This window comes from Giraffa tippelskirchi, chromosome 5, assembly GCF_054371585.1.
Source record: "Giraffa tippelskirchi isolate mGirTip1 chromosome 5, T2T-mGirTip1v1.2.pri, whole genome shotgun sequence".
NCBI classification, from domain to species: domain Eukaryota; kingdom Metazoa; phylum Chordata; class Mammalia; order Artiodactyla; family Giraffidae; genus Giraffa; species Giraffa tippelskirchi.
The window spans coordinates 102,301,655-102,328,008 of NC_137279.1; the positions used below are offsets into that span (position 1 = coordinate 102,301,655).

Genomic DNA, 26,354 nt, shown 5'->3' on the forward strand with positions numbered 1-26,354 from the left:
AAGAATTAGAGATATGTATTCATACCAGGGGCCAGATTAATGGGACCCTCGTTTCTGAAGTAGAGATAGTAACAATATTCTTCTGCATTTACACTCTGGAGGCTTTACACATAACATCTCTTAACTACATATTGCTTAATTTGCCTTATGCTATGTTACCAACTTGGAGTTCAGATATCAGTAATATATCCATGAGGAATTTAAACAGCGAGAGGACGAATACAAGTGCATCGTGGCAATTACACGTGGTGGCTCTCCTCAGGTGGGATATCATGGCCACCAGAGGATGGGAGGATATGCCAAGGACATCTCTTCCTAATGGCAGTGTGAACCTGCTAGGGGAATCCCTGAGGACAGCCATGTCTTCATCAGAGTCAGCTCAGGTGAGTGTCAGGCAGTGTCAGGCAGGCTCCTCTCTAAGGAAGGGGATTGCTGCTTCCTGGGAGAAAGAGCATCCCTGACCAGACGGTTGTCTAGGAGCGTAGTTGAGCTAAGTGGAGTCTTGTAACCATGTTTCTGCAATTAGTGAACGGATGTTGCCGAGAGCCTCCTCAGTACTTGACTCAATGCCAGGAGTCATGCACGCAGAGATGAATGAAATATTATCCCCAATTTCATGGAGTTCTCCATCTAGTAAAAACAAAATCATGAGAGGTATAGTGGTGGTAGGTTCATTGGAGGAGATGGTCAGTGCTGGCTACCATGACATCAAGGGTGATCTGTCCCCCCCCTTTTTTTTTCCCAACAGATATATGTCTCTTCTGGCCCCCAAATCCTGCTTCTCACCCAGATGTGAGCCTCTCAGGGTACAGCTTGCACTTGGGCTCCATGTTGGCTCAAAGCAGTCAACTCTGCCACCGTCTCCAGAGAAAACTGCTTATATCAGTAGCTACTGTTTCTTGGCCAGCTGAAGAGAGAAGGAGGCAAGTTTGATTTGTCTTATAGGTTGATGGCTGTCATAATGATTCGTGATTAATGGTTTCCTCTCGTATGAGTTACATACTTTCCTGACATCACGATTCTTCATGTCAAAAATAATTTATATATTTATCTTATTCTCACAATTGTAGAACTTGGTGTTCTAGCTGTAAATTTGGAGCAAATAACTAAAGTATAAAAGGGGGAAAGCAAATTCCTAGTTTACATTGAGATAATAGGATGCCCTTTTCATACTTTCCATGGGGTTCTCCTTTGAACCATGGTGCTGGAAGAGCCTCTTGAGAGTCAAGGAGATCAAAGCCATCAATCCTAAAGGAAATCAACCCTGAATATTCATTGGGAGGAGTGATGCTGAAGCTCCAATAATTTGGCCACCTGATTCAAAGAGCTGAATCATTGGAAAAGACCTTGATGCTGGGGAAGATTGAGGGTAGAAGGAGAAGAGGGTAACAAAGGATGAGATGGTTGGAAAGCACCACCAACTCTATGGACACGAGTTCAAGCAAACTCCAGAAGATAGTGAAGGACAGGGAAGCCTGGCACACTGCACTCTATGGGGTACAAAGAGTCTGACACAATTTAGTGACTGAATAACAACAGTTAAGACACTATAGCACTCGTGTAAGTAGACAAAACACAAATATATGAATGTGAAAGTATAGAGAAGAGCTGCTACCTGGGTGTGGCTCTAGCACTTACAGCAAGGGGGTCTTGGCCCATTCGAGACCCTCTCTGTGCCTCAGTTTCTTCATGTGCAAAGCAGCAGAGAGTTATGTTTTTGGCACCAGTCAATTTTGAACACTGGAAGTACCATAAATGAAATAATCATCCCCTAGAATCATGAGGGAGGTCAGTGAAATCAGTGGGTAAAACTAAGTGCACACCTGAGTACCTTTAACAAATAGATTCCAGATCCCAGCTCAACTCACTGAAGCACAGTTGCTACAGGTGAGGACTGTGCACTTGTTTGGGTACTAACTCTCCCAGGTGATTCTTCCAGTGATCAGCTTGGGGACAGAACACACTGAAGTGTATACCTTTTACCCCAAACACAGAAGTAGGACGGAGCAGAAGAGCGAGGGTGTTTCCAATCCAGTGACTAAAGCAGAGAACTCTTGGAAGACTCTAGAATTGAAGGACTAGGCCCACCTGACCCCATTTTACTCTTGTCCCGTTTACAGCAGAGACACAAGTCCTTGGGGACACATGCCTGTGGCACATGACTATCCACCTTGAGGAAAGTGAGAGGCCTAGTTTTATTTTATTTTATTTTATTTTAAGTAAATTTATTTATTTTAGTTGGGGGCTAATTACTTTACAATATTGTAGTGGTTTTTGCCATACATTGACATGAATCAGCCATGGGTTTACATGTGTTCCCCATCCTGAAGCCCCCTCCCACCTCCCTCCCCATCCCATCCCTCTGGGTCATCGCATTGCCCCAGCCCTGAGCGTTTGTCTCATGCATCGAACCTGGAATGGTGTTCTGTGTCACATATGATAATATACGTGTTTCAGTGCTATTCTCTCAGAACGTCCCACCCTCACCTTCTCCCTCCGAGTCCATAAGACTGTTCTATGCATCTGTGTCTCTTATTCTGTCTCACATACAGGGTTATCGTTACCATCTTTCAAATTCCATATATATGCATTAGTATACTGTATTGGTGTTTTTCTTTCTGGCTTACTTCACTCTGTATACTGGGCTCCAGTTCCATCCATCTCAATAGAACTGATTCAAATGTATTCTTTTTAATGGCTGAGTAATATTCCATTGTGTATATGTACCACGGCTTCCTTATCCATTCGTCTGCTGATGGACATCTAGGTTGCTTCCATGTCCTGGCTATTGTAAACAGTGCTGCGATGAACACTGGGGTACACGCGACTCGTTCCATTCTGGTTTCCTCGGTGTGTATGCCCAGCAGTGGGATTGCTGGGTCATATGGCAGTTCTATTCCCAGTTTTTTAAGGAATCTCCACACTGTTCTCCATAGTGGCTGTACTAGTTTGCATTCCCACCAACTGTGTAAGAGGGTTCCCTTTTCTCCACACCCTCTCCAGCATTGATTGCTTGTCGACTTTTGGATAGCCATTCTGACTGGTGTGAAATGGTACCTCATTGTGGTTTTGATTTGCATTTCTCTGAAAATGAGTGATGTTGAGCATCTTTTCATGTGTTTGTTAGCCATCTGTATGTCTTCTTTGGAGAAATGTCTGTTGGGTTCTTTGGCCCATTTTTTGATTGGGTCGTATATTTTTCTGGAACTGAGCTGCAGGAGTTGCTTGTATATTTTTGAGATTCATTGTTTGTCTGTTGCTTCGTTTGCTGTTATTTTCTCCCATTCTGAAGGCTGTCTTTTCACCCTTTTTATAGTTTCCCTGGTGGTGCAAAAGCTTTTAATTTTCATTAGGTCCCATTTGTTTATTTTTGCTTTTATTTCCAATATTCTGGGAGGTGGGTCGTGGAGGATCCTGCTGTGATTTACGTCGGAGAGTGTTTTGCCTATGTTTTCCTCTAGGAGTTTTATAGTTTCTGGTCTTACGTTTAGATCTGTAATCCGTTTTGAGTTTATTTTTGTGTATGGTGTTAGAAAGTGTTCTAGTTTCATTCTTTTACAAGTGGTTGACCAGTTTTCCCAGCACCACTTGTTAAAGAGATTATCTTTTCTCCATTGTATATTCTTGCCTCCTTTGTCGACGATAAGGTGTCCATAGGTGCATGGATGTATCTCTGGGCTTTCTATTTTGTTCCACTGATCTATATTTCTATCTTTGTGCCAGTACCATACTGTCTTGATGACTGTGGCTTTGTAGTAGAGCCTGAAGTCAGGCATGTTGATTCCTCCAGTTCCATTCTTCTTTCTCAAGATTGCTTTGGCTATTCGAGGTTTCTTATATTTCCATACCAATTGTGAAATGATTTGTTCTAGCTCTGTGAAAAATACCGTTGGTAGCTTGATAAGGATTGCGTTGAATCTATAGATTGCTTTGGGTCGTATACTCATTGTCACTCTATTAATTCTTCCAATCCATGAACATGGTATATTTCTCCATCTGTTTGTGTCCTCTTTGATTTCTTTCATCAGTGTTTTATAGTGTTCTATATATAAGTCTTTTGTTTCTTTAGGTAGATATATTCCTAAGTATTTTATTCTTTTTGTTGCCATGGTGAATGGTATTGTTGCCTTCATTTCTCTTTCTGTTTTCTCATTATCGGTGTATAGGAATGCAAGGGATTTCTGTGTGTTAATTTTATATCCTGCAACTTTACTATATTCATTGATTGCTGCTGCTGCTGCTGCTGCTAAGTCGCTTCAGTCGTGGCCGACTCTGTGCGACCCCATAGACGGAAGCCCACCAGGCTCCCCCGTCCCTGGGATTCTCCAGGCAAGAACACTGGAGTGGGTTGCCATTTCCTTCTCCGATGCATGAAAGTGAAAAGGGAAAGTGAAGTCGCTCAGTCGTGTCCGACTCTCAGCGACCCCATGGACTGCAGCCTACCAGGCTCCTCTGTCCGTGGGATTCTCCAGGCAAGAGTACTGGAGTGGGGTGCCATTGCCTTCTCCGATTCATTGATTAGCTCTAGTAATTTTCTGGTAGAATCTTTCGGGTTTTCTATGTATAGAGGATCATGTCATCTGCAAACAGTGAGAGTTTTACTTCTTCTTTTCCTATCTGGATTCCTTTTATTTCTTTTTCAGCTCTGATTGCTGTGGCCAAAACTTCCAAAACTATGTTGAATAGTAGTGGTGAAAGTGGGTACCCTTGCCTTGTTCCTGACTTGAGGGGAAATGCTTTCAATTTTTCACCATTGAGGATAATGTTTGCTGTGGGTTTGTCATATATAGCTTTTATTATGTTGAGGTGTGTTCCTTGTATTCCTGCTTTCTGGAGGGTTTTTATCATAAATGGATGTTGGATTTTGTCAAAGGCGTTTTCTGCATCTATTGAGATAATCGTATGATTTTTATCTTTCAATTTGTTAATGTGGTGTATTGCATTGATTGATTTGCGGGTATTAAAGAAACCTTGCATTCCTGGGATAAAGCCCACTTGGTCATGATGTATGATCTTTTTAATATGATGTTGGATTCTGTTTGCTAGAATTTTATTAAGGATTTTTGCCTCTATGTTCATCGGTGATATTGGCCTGCAGTTTTCCTTTTTTGTGGCATCTTTGTCTGGTTTTGGAATTAGGGTGATGGTGGGGCCTAATTTTAAATTCAGTCTGGTTTTGAGTGAAAGCTAAATTCACCCTTGTTTGCTCATTGATGGGACCAATCTACTCCAGGCTGCCACTTTCTAAAAAATAAATCCTATTGCTATAAATGCAAACTTCAACGAAGATGTTTGTTAGAAGAAATTGATAAATACTCTAGACACCTAACAAGAAACCAGAAAGTTAGCAAGAGCATTCACTTTCAGGAGAGTTCGGGCCAATAGAGCAGTCACTGAGAGAAAAGATTCTTGAGTTGAAGGGAAGTGATCCCTTTGTGTCCTGGGATATGCTGCTAACTCAATGGGGTGGGAAAGCAGCTGCCCACTCTTAACAGACGGGATTCTCAGGTGGGGCTAGTGGTAAAGAACCTGCCTGCTAATGTAGGACAGGCAAGAGACACGGTTTTGATCCCTGGGTCAGGAAGATTCCCTGGAGGAAGAAATGGCAACCCACTCCAGTATTCTTGCCTGGGAAATTCCAGGAACAGAGGAGGCTGGAGGGCTACAGTCCATAGGATCACAAAGAGTCAGACACGACTGAAACAACTTAGCACAGCACACATTCTAACAGACAGGCTGCTCTTGCCTCCAGATGGTGTCTGGTGTCCTGAAACACATAAGCACTCAGGGAGCCTTTAGAAGGGCCCAGCCATCACTTCTGCTATTGCTCAGTGCATAGAAATGGTTTTGTTGAAAAAAGGTAGGACTCTAGGAATAAAGTCAGGTCACAGAGAAAAAGAGGAGTATGCAATGGGACAATGGCAGGATAAAAACAATAGGTTTCTCCTACCTACAAAATGCAAAGCAATAGCTTACTTGCCTTGATAAAGCGTTGTTGTTTTTTTTTTTAATTTTAACTTTGGTCCAGTAATTTTTTTGAATGTACCTCTTCTACAGGGATGTTACCTTGAATGATTACGATGAAAGGAAGTATCATAATATGTGTGAAATGCCTGGCACAGTATTAGTCAGTGAACTGTACCTGTTATATACTTCTGTTAGCATGGCAAAATTCATCCCTGACCTCAAGGCAGTTACGTTTTGTGAGATTTTTTGGTTTCATCATATTTAAAATGAAGAAATTTGACACATTTCTATTTCCCCCACAGAATGTCAGGCCCCACAGCAACCAGAAAATAGATTTCCTTAAAGCCTTTGCTGAATCTCACACACCAAGTATCATTAAGCACTGTAGTTTGAGGATTGTGTGGGGGTGTGGGGAAGATACGCTTTCATAAGTAGCTGTTCCTGTTTTGTATCTTTTATCTTAACATGAACAGATGCTCAGTGGCTTGTTGTCACACCCATTTGACCCTCCACCCAGGTAGGACCAAGAGCTAAACTGAAGAGATGGATGCTACAGGGGTTCCCCAAGTCTCAGACTCACAAGACCCGGGTAGGAAGAGATGCTGAGGAAGTGAGGAGTTGGTTCAGGCCATCACTACCTGAGGGCCTGCCTGTCTCTCTTTCCTCAAGCTCAGCGTCTGTGTCACTGAACACAATGCTTATGTTCACTGGGGATCATCATGATCCCTGACCTATGACCTTGAACTTAAGCATGCTCTGTTTTCGGAATACAACCACAGGTCAATGGCACGAGGAAAACTCAAAGGGATGGATCAAACAGTGTGCCACAAACACTGCTCTGGAAACCTGGCCTGTTCAATATGTGGCTGAACTGAATGGACACAGAACGAGAGCACAAGGCTGTCAAATCTTTCCTGAACAGAGAGGCAGCCCGTGTATTCAGTGGCTCAGTGGGAAAGAATCAGCCTGCAATGCAAGAGACACAGGAGATGCGGGTTTGATCCCTGGATCAGGAAGATCCTCTGGAAGAGGGCATGGCAGCCCATTCCGGTATTCTTGCCTGGAGAATCCCCATAGACAGAGGAGCCTGACGGGCTACAGTCCTGGGATCGCAAAGAGTCAGACAAGAATGACGTGACTGAGCACAAGCACACCATGTTTTCAAGGAGATACACATAAACTCTTTTAGTCATTTTGACAGCTTGGAAAGAGCGCTTGTGAGGCTACAATGAAATACATTGGTGAAAGTATGAAATGTAGTGTTTAGTAACATTTTAAAGAAAGAATCAAATAGAACAACCCAGACCCAGAGGAAGAATTTAGAAGGTAGGGATGTCAACCTTACGTTTATTCTGAAACCAACATGCTGCCCAGTAAAGAGAAGAAATTGACATAACAACAGGATGCAGCAAAAGCATACTGAGTTGGGAGAGAAAATATTTTTAAAAATTATTTCTTCACTTAGTATTGTAGTCTGATTTGTATCCTACAGTTTTTAGGACACAGACTAAACTGGAAAAGACGCAGAGAAGAAGTTCATGACAGTCTACAAGTTTGACGTCCTTCACCTGGGGACAAGCCTTAAGATCTGTTTAAAGAGACGATGAGGTGATATGGTTTTTCCAGTAGTCATGTGTGCATGTGACAGTTGGACTATAAAGAAAGCGAGTGCCAAAGAATTGATGGTTTTGAACTGTGGTGTTGGAGAAGACTCTTGAGAGTCCCTTGGACTTCAAGGAGATCCAACCAGTCCATCCTAAAGGAAATCAGTCCTGAATATTCACTGGAAGGACTGATGCTGAAGCTGAAACTCCAATACTTTGGCCACCTGCTGGAAAGAACTGACTCATTTGAAAAGACCCTGATGCTGGGAAAGATTGAAGGCGGGAGGAGGAGGGGACGACAGAGCATGAGATGGTTGGATGTCATCGCCGACCCAGTGGACGTGAGTTTGAGTGAACTCCAGGAGTTGGTGATGGACAGGGAGGACTGGTGTGCTACAGTCCATGGGGTTGCAAAGAGTCAGACATGACTGAGCGACTGAAATGAACTGAACTGAGGTGACTTTATGACAGCCCAACAGATATGAAGACCTGCTGGCAAAGTATTTCTCCCATGAATATTTTTGTGCACAGAAGAATGAACAGTGGGAACTCAGCTTAGACAGTTTTTGGATAAGATAGGTCAGTGGTATCGGTACGTGTGTAGACAACCTAAGAGTGGCTGCTGAGGGCTTGGGTGCTGTCAGTGGTGGTGTTACAAACGGTCATGGCCTAGGCACCTGGAAGGCAGGGGCCGCCAAGATTCCGTGAACCCCTCCCCCTACCAGTTCTGTTATGGCAACTCCGGATGGTTACCTAGCACGCTGGGTACCCCCCCCCCTTCACTCCTGTCTGGGTCTCAGCCCCGCACAGGACCTTTGGCTCTGAGCTCTGGCATCTTCATCTTCTTTTTGCGGTTGAGAACCCTCTAGTTGTTCTCAACAGTAAGTTAGGAATTCCAGTTTTTGTCATCCCTCAGTGCTGATTAAGCCTATGTGATCTTATTTGTCTTTAACCCCCCCATATATTGGGTGTCTCCTTCCCACCTTGGCTTCTACCCGTTCTACCACATGTCACCATGGCAGTATGTGTTCCCCCTTTATCTGATGTGAGGGCAGAACGTACCCTCACGGAAGTCAACCAGGAGCTTCGGTTGCAGCTGGCAAAGTGCAAGCAGGACTTCAGAGACCTCACAGAGAAATTCCTCGTATCCGAAGCTACTGCTTACTCCCTGGCCAACCAGCTGCAGAAATACAGTAAGTCCTCGGGGTCATGGTCACCAAAGCAATGAATGATCACGGCCTTCCCTCTAAGAAAGTATAAGTCTCCAGGATTGGTCTCCTTTTCCCTTTGTCATTTTGAATTCCATTCTGACCACAATCCAGGAAAGGTAGGAGTGGCTCTTTTGCCTTCAGTTCCCTGAGGCTGGGAAAACTGAGGCACAAGGAGTGGAGGCACTTTCCCAAGTTTGCAGTGATGTCTAGGGTGAGATTGGAGTGAAAATACCAGACAGTGATTCCTGGTGCAGGCACAGGAGTGCCTGTGTGTCTCAGAAGCAAACTAAGCTGTGTTGACTGGAATCTTTTCTGTTCCGTATCTGACCCTGCATGCCTCTTGGCTAAACCCCTGCAACTAATGATCTCCATCCGTTCAAGGTTCCCTGATGCTCCACTGGCAACGCCCTGGGCTAGGTACACTGGGGTAAGGTGTGGTTAGACATTGTGAGAAGAGGGGGGATATGATTTAAAGGAGATTAAGGATGAGTCGGCTTCTCATTGAAACCATGGTCTGTGTGATGCCGTCAAGACAGAGACTCCCTGGTGAGAAGGAAGCCATGCTTTCTGAGTGTACAAGTTCTCCTTCTGAGTCCAAGAAAGCCATGTGACCCTCTGGCAAGAATGAAGGTGTTTCTGGTGAAATCAGACAATCTGCACTTTCCCCTCTCTCCCCACTTGAGCTGGTGCAACTTTGGTGATGCAGGTTGACCAGGAGTCCGGGGGACCCTGAGTGTGTGCTATAAGCTGTGTGACCAACATGAGGATGATGGTAAGTGGGGGGAGATCACCAGCCACAGTAAAAACCCAGGCAGAGTGTGAGGAGGCCCTCTGCACCCACAGTCAGCCTGGCAATGGGAATCATTTTTGCCTGTTCAGTAAGAGGGGCCTGGAGTAAGGAAAAGAAGTCATGTCCAGGGTACATGCACAACAAGGGGATGAGAGGAATCTTGACAACTTGTGTCTGTGTCACTTTACTACAATCATTTTCAATGAAGCAATGAGGGAGTTAATGAAAAATGATTGACACAGAGACAAGAAAGAAGGAAAGCCTACTATTTAAGAAAGTGAAATGATGAGCTTTGGGCAAAGGACAAACTCAGTATTATTTATACCGCTCCTTATGATAGTCACAAAATTCTAAGAAAGAAATTGTGAGGCTGGTGAAGAAGAGATGTCTCACCAGGACCCTGGTGTGGAGGTCACCACAGCACAGTGTGAAAGACATGGACTCTGGGCCAGGTTTCCTGGGCTCACATCCCTGTTGGGAACCTTTCTGTGTCTCTGGTTCCTCCTCTGTGTGTGTGGTGTTGTAATAGTAACTAGGGTTTTCGTTGTAGTGCATACTGAGTAAATCTGACAAAGCCCTGACAATAGTGCCTACTCAGTGTAAATACACGTAGTTCATAGTTCTACTGTTCCTAATAACACAGACTTTCTCAGTGTTTGGGCATATCTCTTTCACGTCCTTATGATTTCATGTATTCTATTTCACACAAGTATGTCCAGGTGAGTTTTACACCTTGAGACACGTGTTCATTATTGAAATCCCAGCAGAAGGGAACCATCAGTCCTATAGTCCTAGGAGCCTTCCCAACCACACAGGGATCGCCAGCCCAGGCCCCTGCTCAGTGTCTCACCTCAGAGGCTGCAGGTCTTGGTTCAGTGGCCCAGGATTCAGGGTCATTCTCAGGGGATGTGAATTCTGACTTTGTCAAATGGCAGTTCATCTTGTCTAGTTACTTTCTGTGTCTTGGAGCTTCTCTTTCTTCAGCTCTAAAATGGGGAGTCACCTCGGTTCAGATGCTAAGGAATCAGATGTGGCAATCTCTCCATAGAGACTGGAAAAAGAGTTACCTCCACCACTAAGGTGGTCTGTCCTCCTCCCTTGAAGACAGTGACCACAGCAGCAAGGCCAGCTTTCCCTGAGGCTGTGTCTCTCTTTCCTCAGAGTGTGGAGCATATAACGACATTGTTGAATCCGTGCTGGGGGAGAAGCTGCCATTTGAGGTGCCGAGGCCGGCAGAGAAGCCAACACTTGATGAAAGGCTGAGGTAAGGAGGGCAGGAATGTTCATGGCAGGCACAGGGCACAGTCTTATCAAATAGGTGGAGAATACCAGTTGGTGAATTATGGACTCCAGTTGTTATTCAGGAAGGAATTTACTTTGCTTTTCAATCAACTATTGCCTTGAATCTCATCATGAAATTCACTACATTCAAGTGAACCAGTGGCACTTGGCTCATTCACAGCGTTGTGCCATCGGTACCCTATTTGCCTTTAAACCACACCCCCCTCCTGCCTGACTCCATCCTGGAATGCTTTCTTCACCCTGTCATGCTTCTGTTCTTTCCAACTCACCCCGGATATACTTGTCCACACTCTATATCTGGCTGTGTGTCATTCACTGGACAGTACTTTGTGTTGCCAGATTAAAAATACAGAAACTACTTTGTGTATTTTTTAATGCAAATGGGCATGGCCGAGTGAGGAACTGGAGAGACATCGTCGTGATGCAGATTTAGGAAGACATTGATGCATGCATGTGCACTCAGTAGTGACTCTTTATGACCCATGGACTGTAGCCCACCAGGCTCCTCTGTCCATGAAGTTTCCAGGCAAGAATATTGGAGTGGATTGCCATTTCCTTCTCCAGGGAATGTTCCTGACTTAGGGATCAAACCTGCACCTCTTGTGTTTCCTGAATTGTCAGTCAGGTTCTTTAGCAGCTGAGCCACCAGGGAAGACAGTAGGATATCTTTACAGAAGGACAAGATGAATGGAATGTCACGGAATCTTACAGGAGTACTTTCTGATAGAGAAGAAACCTTTGTTTACCTTCTTTCTCTTTGACATAGGCCAGTCATCAGATATGGAGTAGGAAATGGCAACCCACTCCAGTATTCTTGCCAGGATAATGCAATGGGCAGAGGAGACTGGTACACTATAGGGGTCGCAAGAGTCGGACACGACTGAGTGCCTGAGCCAGTCGTCAGATATGTGCCAGAATTCGGTTTAAAGGTCTCCTTGGGGTTGTTCTCACAGAAATCCCTAAGTGTCTTTCATCTAACTTTTTGCCTTTTACAACTGTGTCTTCTGTTCCACCTAGGACTTGTGAGATCCTAATTCGAAGTCAGGCACGAGAGCTGACCCAGTTACGGCAGACACTACAGGATGGGAAAGATGACTCTGTCCTGCTCAGGCAGCACCTCAAGGACCTCCTCACCCACAATGACCTGGACAAGCACCAGGGGCAGGGCTTCCGAGAGAGCCTGTCTGAGGGATACCGCCTGGCAGAGCGCCTTGCCTGCAAGCTCAGCCCAGGTGAGGGGGCCACAGACCCTGAGAGCACTGATCCTTTCCTAGGTCCCCAGTTGATGAGATGAACAGCTCCAGTACGAATGTTGATCAGCTTTCCTGGTTCGTGTCCTCTTTGGGGCTTTGTAGGAGCAGGATTGTCTAAGTAAGAGGACAATGGAGAAATGCACAGGGTGGAGGTCATTATATCCCACTTGTCGGCTTCCTCCCTGATGGACCATGGCCACTGAGGCAGGAGGAAACATCCAGCCAGCATTAAAGCACAAAAAGATGGAGGTGACAGGAGACAGCTTGTTAGAGTGAATAGAGCCCTAGAGGAAGCTTGGAAGTTCCCAGGTTCCAGGCTGAGTGCTGTGTTTATCAATATGTGAGAACGATTGCTTTTCCTTATGTTAGTAACTCTTCTCATCTGTAAACTGGGTGAAATAATCTATTGCTAGTAGCTATAGTGATGAAATTTGGGAATATTTACAAATACACTGCAGAAAAAAGAAAGCCCTTCACTTTGTGGTGTTGGATAAGGTACGTGATGGAGTTGGTCTTGGTGTTGGGCAGATGGAGCACTTTCCATAGAGAGGCTTTCCCAGATAATACACAAAAGCCACCTTGAAGAGCCAGGATGTTGCCAGATGGAGGGCTGTGGGACATGGTTGTTCTCCTTAGAGAAAGGAGGGCATCTTGTGAGACCTGAGAAGGTCTATAGACGCTGTGTCTTTGGCAGAATTTGTGTCAGGATGGATGATACATTTGTAGAAGTGGAGATGGAAGGTGGACAATGTGAGGTGATACCAGGAAGAAAAGACCATTTAAATGATTGCCCAATTTCAAGCAGAAGGTGTCCTGAGGATGATCTACCAGTTTAGAAACACACTGCCTGTTGGATCAGAAGTCCATGCTTGGGCAGTTGTTTAAAGACAATGCATTAAAACTTCCATACAGTACTAATTCGTACATAGATATTTATGACTCTGTGACCATATGAGTCCCTGTGTTTGTGATGGGGGAAGTGACTAGAAGCTGACTGGATATTTCTGATTTTGTTTGCAGAAATTTGTGAAGACGAAGAGGCTGAACAAGCACAAGAAACACTAACCCCCAGGTAACAATTAACTATCAGTCCAGTTCAGCCACTCAGTCATGTCCGACTCTTTGTGATCTCATGGACTGAGCACACCAGGCCTCCCTGTCCATCACCAACTCCTCGAGTTTACTCAAATTCATGTCCATTGAGTTGGTGATACCATCCAACCCTCTCACCCTCTGTCATCCCCTTCTCTTTCTGCCTTCAATCTTTCCCAGCATCAAGGTCTATTCAAATGAGTCAGATCTTTGCATCATGTGGCCAAAATATTGGCGTTTCAGCTTCAAAATCAGTCCTCCCAATGAATATTCAGGACTGATTTCCTTTGGGATGGACTGGTTGGATCTCCTTGCCGGCCAAGGGACTCTCAAGCGTCTTCTGCACCACCACCGTTCAGCAGCATCAATTCTTCGGCACTCAGCTCTCTTTATAATCCAACTCTCACATCCATACATGACTACTGGAAAAACCATAGCTCGAGTAGATGGACCTTTGTTGGCAAAGTCATGTCTCTGCTTTTTAATATGCTATCTAGGTTGGTCATAACTTTTCTTCCAAGGAGTAAGCGCCTTTTAATTTCATGGCTGCAGTCACCATCTGCACTGATTTTAGAGCCCCAAATCTAAGTCTGCCCCTGGTGCCACTGTCTCCCCATCTATTTGCCATGAAGTGATGGGACCATACGCCTTCGTCTTAGCTTTCTGAATGTTGAGTTTTAGCCAACTTACTCACTCTCCTCTTTCACTTTCATCAAGAGGCACTTCAGTTCTTCTTCACTTTCTGCCATAAGGGTGGTGTCTTCTGCATATCTGAGGTTATTGATATTTCTCCTGGCAATCTTCATTCCAGCTTGTGCTTCAACCAGCCCAGCATTTCTCATGACGTATTCTGCATATAAGTTAAATAAGCAGGGTGACAATATACAGCCTTGATGTACTCCTTTTCCTGTTTGGAACCAGTCCGTTGTTCCATGTCCAGTTCTAACTGTTGCTTCCTGACCTGCACACAGATTTCTGAAGAGGCCTGTCAGGTGGTCTGGTATTCCCATCTCTTTCAAAATTTTCCACAGTTTGTGGTGAGGCACACAGTCAAAGACTTTGGCATAGTTAATAAAGCATAGGTAGATATTTTCCTGGCACTCTCTGCTTTTTCGATGATCCAACAAACTTTGGCAATTTGGTTTCTGGTTCCTCTGCCTTTTCTAAAACCAGCTTGAACATCTAGAAGTTCACGGTTCATGTATTCTTGCAGCCTGACTACGAGAATTTTGAGCATTACTTTACTAGCGTGTGAGATGAGTGCGATTGTGCAGTAGTTTGAGCATTCTTTGGCATTGCCTTTCTTTGGGATTGGAATCAGACCTGACCTTTTCCGGTCCTGTGGCCACTGCTGAGTTTTCCAAATTTGCTGGCATATTGAGTGCAGCACTTTGACAGCATTATCTTTTAGAATTTGAAATAGCTCACCTGGAATTCCATCACCTCCACCAGCTTTGTTTGTAGTGATGCTTCCTGAGGCCCACTTGACGTCACATTCCAGGATGTCTGGCTCTAGGTGAGTGATCACACCATCTTGGTTATCTGGATCATGAAAATTTTTTTGTATAATTCTTCCGTGTATTATTGCCACCTCTTCTTAATATCTTCTGCTCTGTGAGGTCAATACAATTTCTGCCCTTTATTGAGCCCATCTTTGCATGAAAGATTCCCTTGCTACCTCTCATTTTCTTGAAGAGATCTCTGGCCTTTGCCATTCTATTGTTTTCCTCTCTTTCTTTGCACTGTTCATTGAGAAAAGTGTTCTTATCACCCCTTGCTATTCTCGGGAACTCTGCATTCAAATGGGAATATCTTTCCTGTTCTCTTTTGCTTTTTGATTCTCTTCTTTTCACAGCTATTTGTAATGCCTCCTCAGACAGCCATTTGGGTTTTTTACATTTCTTTTTCTTGGGGATGGTCTTGATCCCTGTCTCCTGTACAATGTCGCAAACCTCTGTCCATAGTTCATCAGGCACTCTATCAGATCTAGTCCCTTAAACCTCTTTCTCACCTCCACTGTATAATCATAAGGGAGTTGATTTAGGTCATATCTGAATGGTCTAATGGTTTTCCCTACTTGCTTCAATTTAAGTCTGAATTTGGCAATAAGGAGTTCATGATCTGAGCCACAGTCAGCTCCCGATCTTCTTTTTGCTGACTCTATAGAACTTCTCCACCTTTGGCTACAAAGAATATCAGTTCAGTTCAGTTCAGTTGCTCAGTAGTGTCCGACTCTTTGGGACCCCATGAACCGCAGCACGCCAGGCTTCCCTGTCCATCACCAACTCCCAGAGTCTGATTTTGGTGTTGCCCATCTGGTGATGTCCATGTGTAGAGTGTTCTCTTGCGTTGTTGGAAGAGGGTGTTGCTATAACCAGTGTGTTCCCTTGGCAAAACTCGATTAGCCTTTGCCCTGCTTCATTCTGTACTCCAAGGCTAAATTTGCCTGTTAACTGCACGTGTTTCTTGACTTCCTACTTTTGCATTCCCGTCCCCTGTAATGGAAAGAACATCTTTTATGGGTATTAGTTCTAGAAGGTCTTGTAGGTCTTCATAGAACCTTTCAATTTCAGCTTCTTCAGCATTACTGGTCGGGGCATAGACTTGGATAACAGTGATATTTAATGATTTGCCTTGGATAGGAACAGAGATCATTCTGTCGTTTTTGAGATTGCATCCAAGTACTAGCTTTTGGACTCTTTTGTTAACTATGATGGCTACTCCACTTCTTCTAAGGGATTCGTGCCCACAGTAGTACATATAATAGTCATCTGAGTTAAATTCACCCATTCTAGTCCATTTTAGGACGCTGATTCCTAAAATGTTGGCGTTCACTCTTGGCATCTCCTGTTTGACCACTTCCAATTTGCCTTGAAACACGGACCTAACATTCCAGGTTCCTATGCAATATTCTTCTTACAGCATCAGACCTTGCTTCCCATCACCAGTCACATCCACAACTGGGTGTTGTTTTTGCATTGACTCCATCTCTTCATTCTTTCGGAACTTATTTCTCCACTGATCTCCAGGAGCATATAGGGCACCTACCCACCTGGGGAATTCATCTTCCAGTGTCCTATCTTTTTGCCTTTTCATAGTGTTCATGGGGTTCTCAAGGCAAAAATACTGAAGTGGTTTACCATTCCCTTCTCCAGTGGAGCGCATTTTGTCAGAACTCTCCACCCTGACCCTACACGGCATGGCTCATAGTTTCATTGAGTTAGACAAGACTGTAGTCCATGTGGTTAGATTGGTTAGTTTTCTGTGATTGTGGTTTTCAGTCTTTCTATCAGGAGCTGGTAACGTGTAGGGAAAATGTGGACAGGGTCACAAAAGAACAATAAGTACCTCAAGAGAGTCACATGCCAGATGTAAGTATAAGCACAACTGCAGCTGGGATTCATTTACTTCGCTCCACCCACATGGAAATGTCCCTGTAACTTGGTTGTCTGCTGTCTCTGTGCTACGTGTATGTATGACCCAAGGTGAATGCAGCACCCTTAGGATTTCCTTTCCACACAGAGAGTATCTGTTCTCTTCTAAAGGAAGGCCAAGTGAGATAAATATCTATTTCTACACAGGTGTTTTAGAGCCTTGCAAGGAAGGTAACTAGCAACAGAATTAGTAGAGAAGCAATTAGAAAAATGAAACCGCAGGACAACTGTGCAAAACAAAATTGGTTTTCCTTGACAATAGTAAGTGAAAGCGGCCTTGCAGGCCTTTGTGTTCCTAAAGAGAAGGTAGAACATCTCCGAGAGTCTATCAGGCTTTAATATCTGTATTCGGTTCACTGTGCATGCTCAGTTGCTCAGTTGTCTCTGAATGTTTGTGACCCCACGGCCTGGAGCATGCCAGGCTCCTCTGTCCATTGCTTTTTCCCATGGAGAAGACTGGAGTGGGTTGCCATTTCCTTCTCCAAGGGATATTCCTGGCCCAGGGTTCGAAGCCACATCTCTGCATTGGCAGGCCTCTTTACCACTGAGCCACCGGGGAAGCCCTTATTCACTTGACTGCTGCTGCTGCTGCTAAGTCGCTTCAGTCGTGCCCGACTCTGTGCGACCCCATAGACGGCAGGCCACCAGGCTCCGCCGTTCCTGGGATTCTCCAGGCAAGAACACTGGAGTGGGTTGCCATTTCCTTCTCCAGTGCATGAAAGGGAAAAGTGAAAGTGAAGTCGCTCAGTCGTGTCCGACTCTTAGCGACCCCATAGACTGTAGCCAACCAGGCCCCTCCGTCCATGAGATTTTCCAGGCAAGGAAGGGTACTGGAGTGGGGTGCCATTGCCTTCTCCGATTCACTTGACTACTTCACCTTATATTCAACATGGATTAGGACCCGGGGGAAGCACTTGGTGCGAAGTTCGTTTGTGCTTCCTGTTCCTGAAAGTCCCATCCTGGGATGGTTGAATCTCCTTCCTCATCAGAGGTTTGTGGCCGGAATGTAGGGTACCTGCTTGTCTCCCTCTGCCATCCCCAGACTGACACACTCCACTTCATATGAGAGAGGACAGCTCCTTCTGTCTGTAAGGGGCCTGCTCTTTTACTCTCTGTGACCACTCCCCATGCCTCCTGTCAAAAGCAGCCAGAATGGCTTGGGGTCAGATCTTCTCCATTTAATTTTCTCTCATTCCTTTCCCATCTGGCACAGCATGGAGCTGCAGGAGGCTGAAAAGAAGGAAGTGCCTGAAGAATCCGAGGATGAATGTGCCTTGATGCCTTCAATTTTCCAAGGAAGTTCTGACAGCCCCCAGCCTCGCAGTGATGATACATTGAAATTTAATGAACTGGAAGTAGACCTTGGTCCAGATGGAGCCGCTGGTTGCTCTCATGCTAAAGAAGATGAAATTCCAAGCAATATCTCAGGTAGCCCCCATATTATTTCTCCTCACAAGCCGAGTAGACCAAGGAAGGTCATCTCTAAGGACAGGTTGTATAGACACATCTTAGCTGAAACCAGGGAAACGGGACTATTATGGAACACAGACATCTGGTGGGTCAGGGAGCTCTCATTCATTTTTTGGCTCCGGGCTTGTCTCTGTCACCCTGACCCCAGTATCAGGCATTTGACACAAAGCGCTTGTGACAACTCTCAACCACCTCAGCTGGAAATCCACAGGAGGTGTCTGTCAGAACTCGTTTGGAGCCAGTGTGTTGTTCCCCGCAATGAGTTAAAATTTTGTCAATGTTCGTGGCCTCTCCAGAAGTGATGACAGACTTGCCTCTTTATAAGGAGAGGTGATTTCCATCATGTGTTTTACTGCGCTCAGCCCCAGTCTCCCTTTTCTCGATGTTGGCAGGTCTTAGCTAAGATGGTATCTGACCCCAAGACAGACACAACTGTCCCATTGCCTTGCTTGGATGTTTCCATGAAGTAAGGCTGGGCTCTGGCAGTTCCTCCAGCTTGAAATGGTCATGGTTTCTGTGTAGCACCAAAGATTCTTTTTGATTTGAAGGTTAATAGATTTCACTGGGCTTCCCTGGTGGCTCAGATGGTAAAGAATCTGCCCGCAATGCAGGAGACCCAGGTTCAATCCCTGTATCATGAAGATCCTCTGGACAAGAGAATGGCACCCACTCTAGTATTCTTGGGTGGAGAATTCAATGGACAGAGAGGAGCCTGGTGGGCTATAGTCCATGCGGTCACAAAGAGACCGCCACTACTGAGCGGCTAACGCTTTCACAATTCACCCATCACTCTAGTCTCAAGTATAAATTCCTCTAAACCATCAACAACCACATAGTCTGATGGGACCAAGCAGCACTATAGAAATAATTCTAGAAAATAACTCAGCTCATTTTCTAGCATCTCTGTGGAAAATACATTTTTAAGTGCTTCTACAGACTCAGAACGAAGGCTGTTGGGAGAGATACCAGATCAAGCAGCAAATTTTCTCGATGGGTCTGGAAGCAGTCCAGTCTAATTCTCATACGACTTAAGTGTCCTAGAATATCTTTGCTAAAGAATTATGTTCTTGCAATTAGAATATTAAGGTCCCTGTTGTATATGTGTTTCCTGAGTAGATATGTGTGAGATCTGATTTGCTTCTCATGACCTGCTGTCTCTGAATTTCCTACTAGACAATGAAAACGATCACAAGCAAGTGAGTGGACAAGAGCTCTCATTTCCCAGGTAATTTGAAGATCTGTGGGCTGTGAATGTCAGTGGTGACAGCAGGAGACCTCAGATCCAGAGAAAAATAGAAAGTACTCTATGTAACTCTTTCATCTATTCATGCAGCAGCAAGTATCTCTTTAGTAGTGTTGTCTATTTATGTTTCACAAGTTTGTGCGTTTCAGTTTTTCAATCCTTCAAGTTTAGTAATGTACAGTGAGTTGTCCCAGGTGAAATAACTAAACCTGGGAGTTCCTGTATTCGTGTGTTTTCTCCTGAGTGGTTAAAGTAGGGTGAGAGACTATGGGTCTTACACTGGTTTGGCATCAGCATGTTGGTAAATATTTGATTTCAAGGGAGGAAAATCGAACGATATTCATATTACAACAAAATATTGAAAAAAATAGTTCTTGAAGGCAGAATATCTAGTCTATACCTCCTTTTTCTCCAACTCTGAAAAACTGATCTTGAAGCTATATTTGTGCCAAGAAATATTTTAAAATTGAATGGAATAGAGTCCAAACTCAAACACATCTTTAACTTCTTAAAAGCTGTGTTCACTTGGACACAGGATATCCAGATCAATACAATCTGTGCAGAAAAGTCTGAACCACTGTCCCTGCCTTCTGTGTGTGCTGGGGGTGGTGACGTTAGCATGTAGGGAAAATTCCATCTCCTCCTTCAACCGCTGGTTGTGTGCCCAGTGCCCAGAGAACCTGCTGTCTCTCTCCTACCCCATGGCACCCACACTCCACTCCACATCAGGAGGAGTTACTTCCCTCCTTAAGGGGACTGCCCTTTTGCTTTCTGTGAGCAAACTCAATGCCTGTCATGAAAACCAGCCAGATAGCTTGGGGTCGAATCCTCTTAATTTTCTGTCATCCCTTCTCCCCCTGACACAGCGTGAACTTGCTGGATGTTGAAAAGCAGGTGGTGTTCCAGCAATCCCAAGATGAATGTGTTTCAGTACCTTCCACTCTCCAGGAAGGTTCTGCCTGCAACCAGCCTTCCAGTGATGGAAAATTTGCATTTGATGAAGAGAATGTGGAGTCTGCCATGGATGGAGCCTGTGGTTGCTCTCATGCTGAAGAGGATGAAATTTCGACTGGTCTCCCAGGTAGTCTTCGATATATCTGTTAGTCTACTCTGGGAGAATGATCCCGTTTGATAGACCCTATGCTTCCATACTGAAGCCTGATTTGAACCAGACTCTATAGTTGCATTTAAAATGAGACATTCTATGAATGAACTTTTCTAAGTTCCCTGTCATGGTTGTCCCTGGGGTAAACCACTCTACCCAAGGTGGTCCAGCCAGACTCACCTGAACCTTAGCAATTGTGGCACAGGAGGTACAAAGGCTTCCTAATTTTGAATGAACCTCTTATCTCACAGGAAATGCTTTAATTGTCATTTCTGGGTAATGTCCCTGCGTTCCTACACCGGTCCAAGGCTTTTTGCAGTCTTGTTTATTTCTTTGGAGATGTCACGACTTTCGTTCACGTCTATCAACCCATAGCCTCTCTCTTTTCCTTGGACTTATCTTGTTCGAAGTTTCTGATAGCAGAAGGTAATGCGCACTGTCAGTTTTTGGTATGTTTCTCTGAGGTAACGGAAAAGGCAATGGGAACCCACTCCAGTACTCTTGCCTGGAAAATCCCATGGATGGAGTAGCCTGGTAGGCTCCATGGGGTCGCGAAGTCCATGGGGACACGACTGTGCGACTTCACTTTCACTTTTCACTTTCATGCATTGAGAAGGAAATGGCAACCCCCTCCAGTGTCTTGCCTGGAGAATCCCAGCGACGGGGGATCCTGGTGGTCTGCCGTCTATGAGGTCGCACAGACGGACACGACTGAAGCGACTTAGCAGCAGCAGCAGCAGCTCTGAGGGAAGACAGGGCCCTGGAACTTCCCAACCTGATGAATGGCCTCTGTTTGCAGCTTTGAGATTCATTTGACTTGATGGTGTGTGGATTCCACTCCCATTTAATCTCAGTGTGAAATCACTTATCCCATTAATAAACAACATTTCAGATGAAAAAAGCCTGAGTATTATAGCAGGCTGAGGATATAATTAAGTTGTTCCCCAGGAACTGTGGGGAAAAGGATATATTTAGCTGTTTGCACAGACTGGGGATCAGGATACTCTGCCGATGACATATCATATCAAGGAAATTTGTCCAATGGCTCAAGAAGGAAACCCAGTGCCTTCTTCTGAGGCTCATTCTAGGGCCTCCTGGATTATTTCTGTCTCAATAGCCTGTTACCACATGCTGAAGATAGGCACAGGATTGGGCGTTTTGGAAAGGCATTTGCCTGACATAACTCTTCTGTTAATTTCTTTGCAGAAAACCAGAATGGTCACGATGACCTGAAAGGAGCAGCGGTTGTGGCCCCGAGGTAATTTTGAATATCTGTGGGCTCCTGTACAGTGATAACCTCTGCAGACCTCTGATCCGGGGAAAGACAGAAAGTGCTGAATGTATTGTGTCGTCAGTTTTGCCCACCACTATTATTCTTTTTCATAATGTTCTCTGCTTTCACTGTGGTACTTATATTGTTTCCAATTTCTTATTTACTGGTCAAGTTTCAAACCCAAGTCAGTCGACCCAGGTGAACTAAGTCAGAGTGATTTTTTTGCACTCAATTTTTATATCAGGTGTGGTTTCTAGAGTGAGATGCATATCTGCTATATGTTTGGTGTTAGCATGCTGGCATGTGTGTCATAGTAATGTCAATGCCATGTAAGTGGAAGTGTGAAAGCCACTACTCCGTGTCCCTGTATGTGAGGCGTTACTGTACCATCACAGAGAAATCTGTCTGTTCATCAGCCTGTTATTTGGTCAGACCACTGAGCACCTACTGCTTTTTCTCTCTTCTGCCCCTGTAAAACCACGCTGTGTCTCACACACAAAACAGAGTTTTCTCCCTGTCATGGATCAGACCCTTGGCTTCACCACTCAAACATTCCATCAAAACCAGATAGGACTGTACAGTTTCTGATAAGTCTTGGCTTAGTCTTTTGCCGTCCCTCCCCACCAGGTTCAACAGACAGCTGCCACAGATGATAGAGAATGGAGTCCCACAGGACTCTCTAGATGAACACTACCTGACTTACTCAGTTCTTCCTGACCTGTCAGACTCCTTCTGGCCTTATCGGAGCAATGCCATCTTCTCACCTGAGGACGTGGATGTGTCTTATGCTCGGGATGTAACCAGTGAGTATTTTCTTGTGATAGAACTCCACCTATATGCCCAGGTAGACTCTGTACGCTTCGTACTCCCCACCTCTGGGGTGCTGAGGTTTGTCATCCCTGTTGGAAGCGCTGTAGACAGTGATTTGGATGAGACTCTGTGGTAGAGTTTTAAGTACAGACATCAGGTGGGTCAGGGAGCTCTCATTCATTTTTTGGCTCCGGGCTTGTCTCTGTCACCCTGACCCCAGTATCAGGCATTTGACACAAAGCACTTGTGACAACTCTCAACCACCTCAGCTGGAAATCCACAGGAGGTGTCTGTCAGAACTCGTTTGGAGCCAGTGTGTTGTTCCCCGCAATGAGTTAAATTTTTGTCAATGTTCGTGGCCTCTCCAGAAGTGATGACAGACTTGCCTCTTTATAAGGAGAGGTGATTTCCATCATGTGTTTTACTGCGCTCAGCCCCAGTCTCCCTTTTCTCGATGTTGGCAGGTCTTAGCTAAGATGGTATCTGACACCAAGACAGACACAACTGTCCCATTGCCTTGCTTGGATGTTTCCATGAAGTAAGGCTGGGCTCTGGCAGTTCCTCCAGCTTGAAATGGTCATGGTTTCTGTGTAGCACCAAAGATTCTTTTTGATTTGAAGGTTAATAGATTTCACTGGGCTTCCCTGGTGGCTCAGATGGTAAAGAATCTGCCCGCAATGCAGGAGACCCAGGTTCAATCCCTGTATCATGAAGATCCTCTGGACAAGAGAATGGCACCCACTCTAGTATTCTTGGGTGGAGAATTCAATGGACAGAGAGGAGCCTGGTGGGCTATAGTCCATGCGGTCACAAAGAGACCGCCACTACTGAGCGGCTAACGCTTTCACAATTCACCCATCACTCTAGTCTCAAGTATAAATTCCTCTAAACCATCAACAACCACATAGTCTGATGGGACCAAGCAGCACTATAGAAATAATTCTAGAAAATAACTCAGCTCATTTTCTAGCATCTCTGTGGAAAATACATTTTTAAGTGCTTCTACAGACTCAGAACGAAGGCTGTTGGGAGAGATACCAGATCAAGCAGCAAATTTTCTCGATGGGTCTGGAAGCAGTCCAGTCTAATTCTCATACGACTTAAGTGTCCTAGAATATCTTTGCTAAAGAATTATGTTCTTGCAATTAGAATATTAAGGTCCCTGTTGTATATGTGTTTCCTGAGTAGATATGTGTGAGATCTGATTTGCTTCTCATGACCTGCTGTCTCTGAATTTCCTACTAGACAATGAAAACGATCACAAGCAAGTGAGTGGACAAGAGCTCTCATTTCCCAGGTAATTTGAAGATCTGTGGGCTGTGAATGTCAGTGGTGACAGCAGGAGACCTCAGATCCAGAGAAAAATAGAAAGTACTCTATGTAACTCTTTCATCTATTCATGCAGCAGCAAGTATCTCTTTAGTAGTGTTGTCTATTTATGTTTCACAAGTTTGTGCGTTTCAGTTTTTCAATCCTTCAAGTTTAGTAATGTACAGTGAGTTGTCCCAGGTGAAATAACTAAACCTGGGAGTTCCTGTATTCGTGTGTTTTCTCCTGAGTGGTTAAAGTAGGGTGAGAGACTATGGGTCTTACACTGGTTTGGCATCAGCATGTTGGTAAATATTTGATTTCAAGGGAGGAAAATCGAACGATATTCATATTACAACAAAATATTGAAAAAAATAGTTCTTGAAGGCAGAATATCTAGTCTATACCTCCTTTTTCTCCAACTCTGAAAAACTGATCTTGAAGCTATATTTGTGCCAAGAAATATTTTAAAATTGAATGGAATAGAGTCCAAACTCAAACACATCTTTAACTTCTTAAAAGCTGTGTTCACTTGGACACAGGATATCCAGATCAATACAATCTGTGCAGAAAAGTCTGAACCACTGTCCCTGCCTTCTGTGTGTGCTGGGGGTGGTGACGTTAGCATGTAGGGAAAATTCCATCTCCTCCTTCAACCGCTGGTTGTGTGCCCAGTGCCCAGAGAACCTGCTGTCTCTCTCCTACCCCATGGCACCCACACTCCACTCCACATCAGGAGGAGTTACTTCCCTCCTTAAGGGGACTGCCCTTTTGCTTTCTGTGAGCAAACTCAATGCCTGTCATGAAAACCAGCCAGATAGCTTGGGGTCGAATCCTCTTAATTTTCTGTCATCCCTTCTCCCCCTGACACAGCGTGAACTTGCTGGATGTTGAAAAGCAGGTGGTGTTCCAGCAATCCCAAGATGAATGTGTTTCAGTACCTTCCACTCTCCAGGAAGGTTCTGCCTGCAACCAGCCTTCCAGTGATGGAAAATTTGCATTTGATGAAGAGAATGTGGAGTCTGCCATGGATGGAGCCTGTGGTTGCTCTCATGCTGAAGAGGATGAAATTTCGACTGGTCTCCCAGGTAGTCTTCGATATATCTGTTAGTCTACTCTGGGAGAATGATCCCGTTTGATAGACCCTATGCTTCCATACTGAAGCCTGATTTGAACCAGACTCTATAGTTGCATTTAAAATGAGACATTCTATGAATGAACTTTTCTAAGTTCCCTGTCATGGTTGTCCCTGGGGTAAACCACTCTACCCAAGGTGGTCCAGCCAGACTCACCTGAACCTTAGCAATTGTGGCACAGGAGGTACAAAGGCTTCCTAATTTTGAATGAACCTCTTATCTCACAGGAAATGCTTTAATTGTCATTTCTGGGTAATGTCCCTGCGTTCCTACACCGGTCCAAGGCTTTTTGCAGTCTTGTTTATTTCTTTGGAGATGTCACGACTTTCGTTCACGTCTATCAACCCATAGCCTCTCTCTTTTCCTTGGACTTATCTTGTTCGAAGTTTCTGATAGCAGAAGGTAATGCGCACTGTCAGTTTTTGGTATGTTTCTCTGAGGTAACGGAAAAGGCAATGGGAACCCACTCCAGTACTCTTGCCTGGAAAATCCCATGGATGGAGTAGCCTGGTAGGCTCCATGGGGTCGCGAAGTCCATGGGGACACGACTGTGCGACTTCACTTTCACTTTTCACTTTCATGCATTGAGAAGGAAATGGCAACCCCCTCCAGTGTCTTGCCTGGAGAATCCCAGCGACGGGGGATCCTGGTGGTCTGCCGTCTATGAGGTCGCACAGACGGACACGACTGAAGCGACTTAGCAGCAGCAGCAGCAGCTCTGAGGGAAGACAGGGCCCTGGAACTTCCCAACCTGATGAATGGCCTCTGTTTGCAGCTTTGAGATTCATTTGACTTGATGGTGTGTGGATTCCACTCCCATTTAATCTCAGTGTGAAATCACTTATCCCATTAATAAACAACATTTCAGATGAAAAAAGCCTGAGTATTATAGCAGGCTGAGGATATAATTAAGTTGTTCCCCAGGAACTGTGGGGAAAAGGATATATTTAGCTGTTTGCACAGACTGGGGATCAGGATACTCTGCCGATGACATATCATATCAAGGAAATTTGTCCAATGGCTCAAGAAGGAAACCCAGTGCCTTCTTCTGAGGCTCATTCTAGGGCCTCCTGGATTATTTCTGTCTCAATAGCCTGTTACCACATGCTGAAGATAGGCACAGGATTGGGCGTTTTGGAAAGGCATTTGCCTGACATAACTCTTCTGTTAATTTCTTTGCAGAAAACCAGAATGGTCACGATGACCTGAAAGGAGCAGCGGTTGTGGCCCCGAGGTAATTTTGAATATCTGTGGGCTCCTGTACAGTGATAACCTCTGCAGACCTCTGATCCGGGGAAAGACAGAAAGTGCTGAATGTATTGTGTCGTCAGTTTTGCCCACCACTATTATTCTTTT

General features: G+C 44.8%; 1 protein-coding gene and 1 long non-coding RNA gene across 2 annotated transcripts in view; one reads left to right on the forward strand and one right to left on the reverse strand.

Moving 5' to 3' along the window:
* Positions 1 to 26,354, reverse strand: part of LOC145504771 (uncharacterized) — a 375,749-nt gene that overhangs the window by 195,539 nt on the left and 153,856 nt on the right. The window lies entirely within an intron of this gene.
* LOC145504750 (NBPF family member NBPF10-like) overlaps positions 1 to 26,354 on the forward strand; it is a 190,939-nt gene that overhangs the window by 14,303 nt on the left and 150,282 nt on the right. Inside the window, exons 6-19 of the mRNA XM_081486057.1 lie at positions 263 to 383; positions 749 to 923; positions 6,747 to 8,764; positions 10,734 to 10,836; positions 11,892 to 12,106; positions 13,148 to 13,199; positions 17,867 to 18,081; positions 19,297 to 19,348; positions 20,233 to 20,447; positions 21,678 to 21,729; positions 22,372 to 22,547; positions 23,800 to 23,851; positions 24,736 to 24,950; positions 26,181 to 26,232. Coding sequence (XP_081342183.1) covers positions 8,587 to 8,764; positions 10,734 to 10,836; positions 11,892 to 12,106; positions 13,148 to 13,199; positions 17,867 to 18,081; positions 19,297 to 19,348; positions 20,233 to 20,447; positions 21,678 to 21,729; positions 22,372 to 22,547; positions 23,800 to 23,851; positions 24,736 to 24,950; positions 26,181 to 26,232 — 1,577 coding nt within the window. The 5' untranslated portion in view covers positions 263 to 383; positions 749 to 923; positions 6,747 to 8,586. The remainder of the gene's footprint in view (positions 1 to 262; positions 384 to 748; positions 924 to 6,746; positions 8,765 to 10,733; positions 10,837 to 11,891; positions 12,107 to 13,147; positions 13,200 to 17,866; positions 18,082 to 19,296; positions 19,349 to 20,232; positions 20,448 to 21,677; positions 21,730 to 22,371; positions 22,548 to 23,799; positions 23,852 to 24,735; positions 24,951 to 26,180; positions 26,233 to 26,354) is intronic.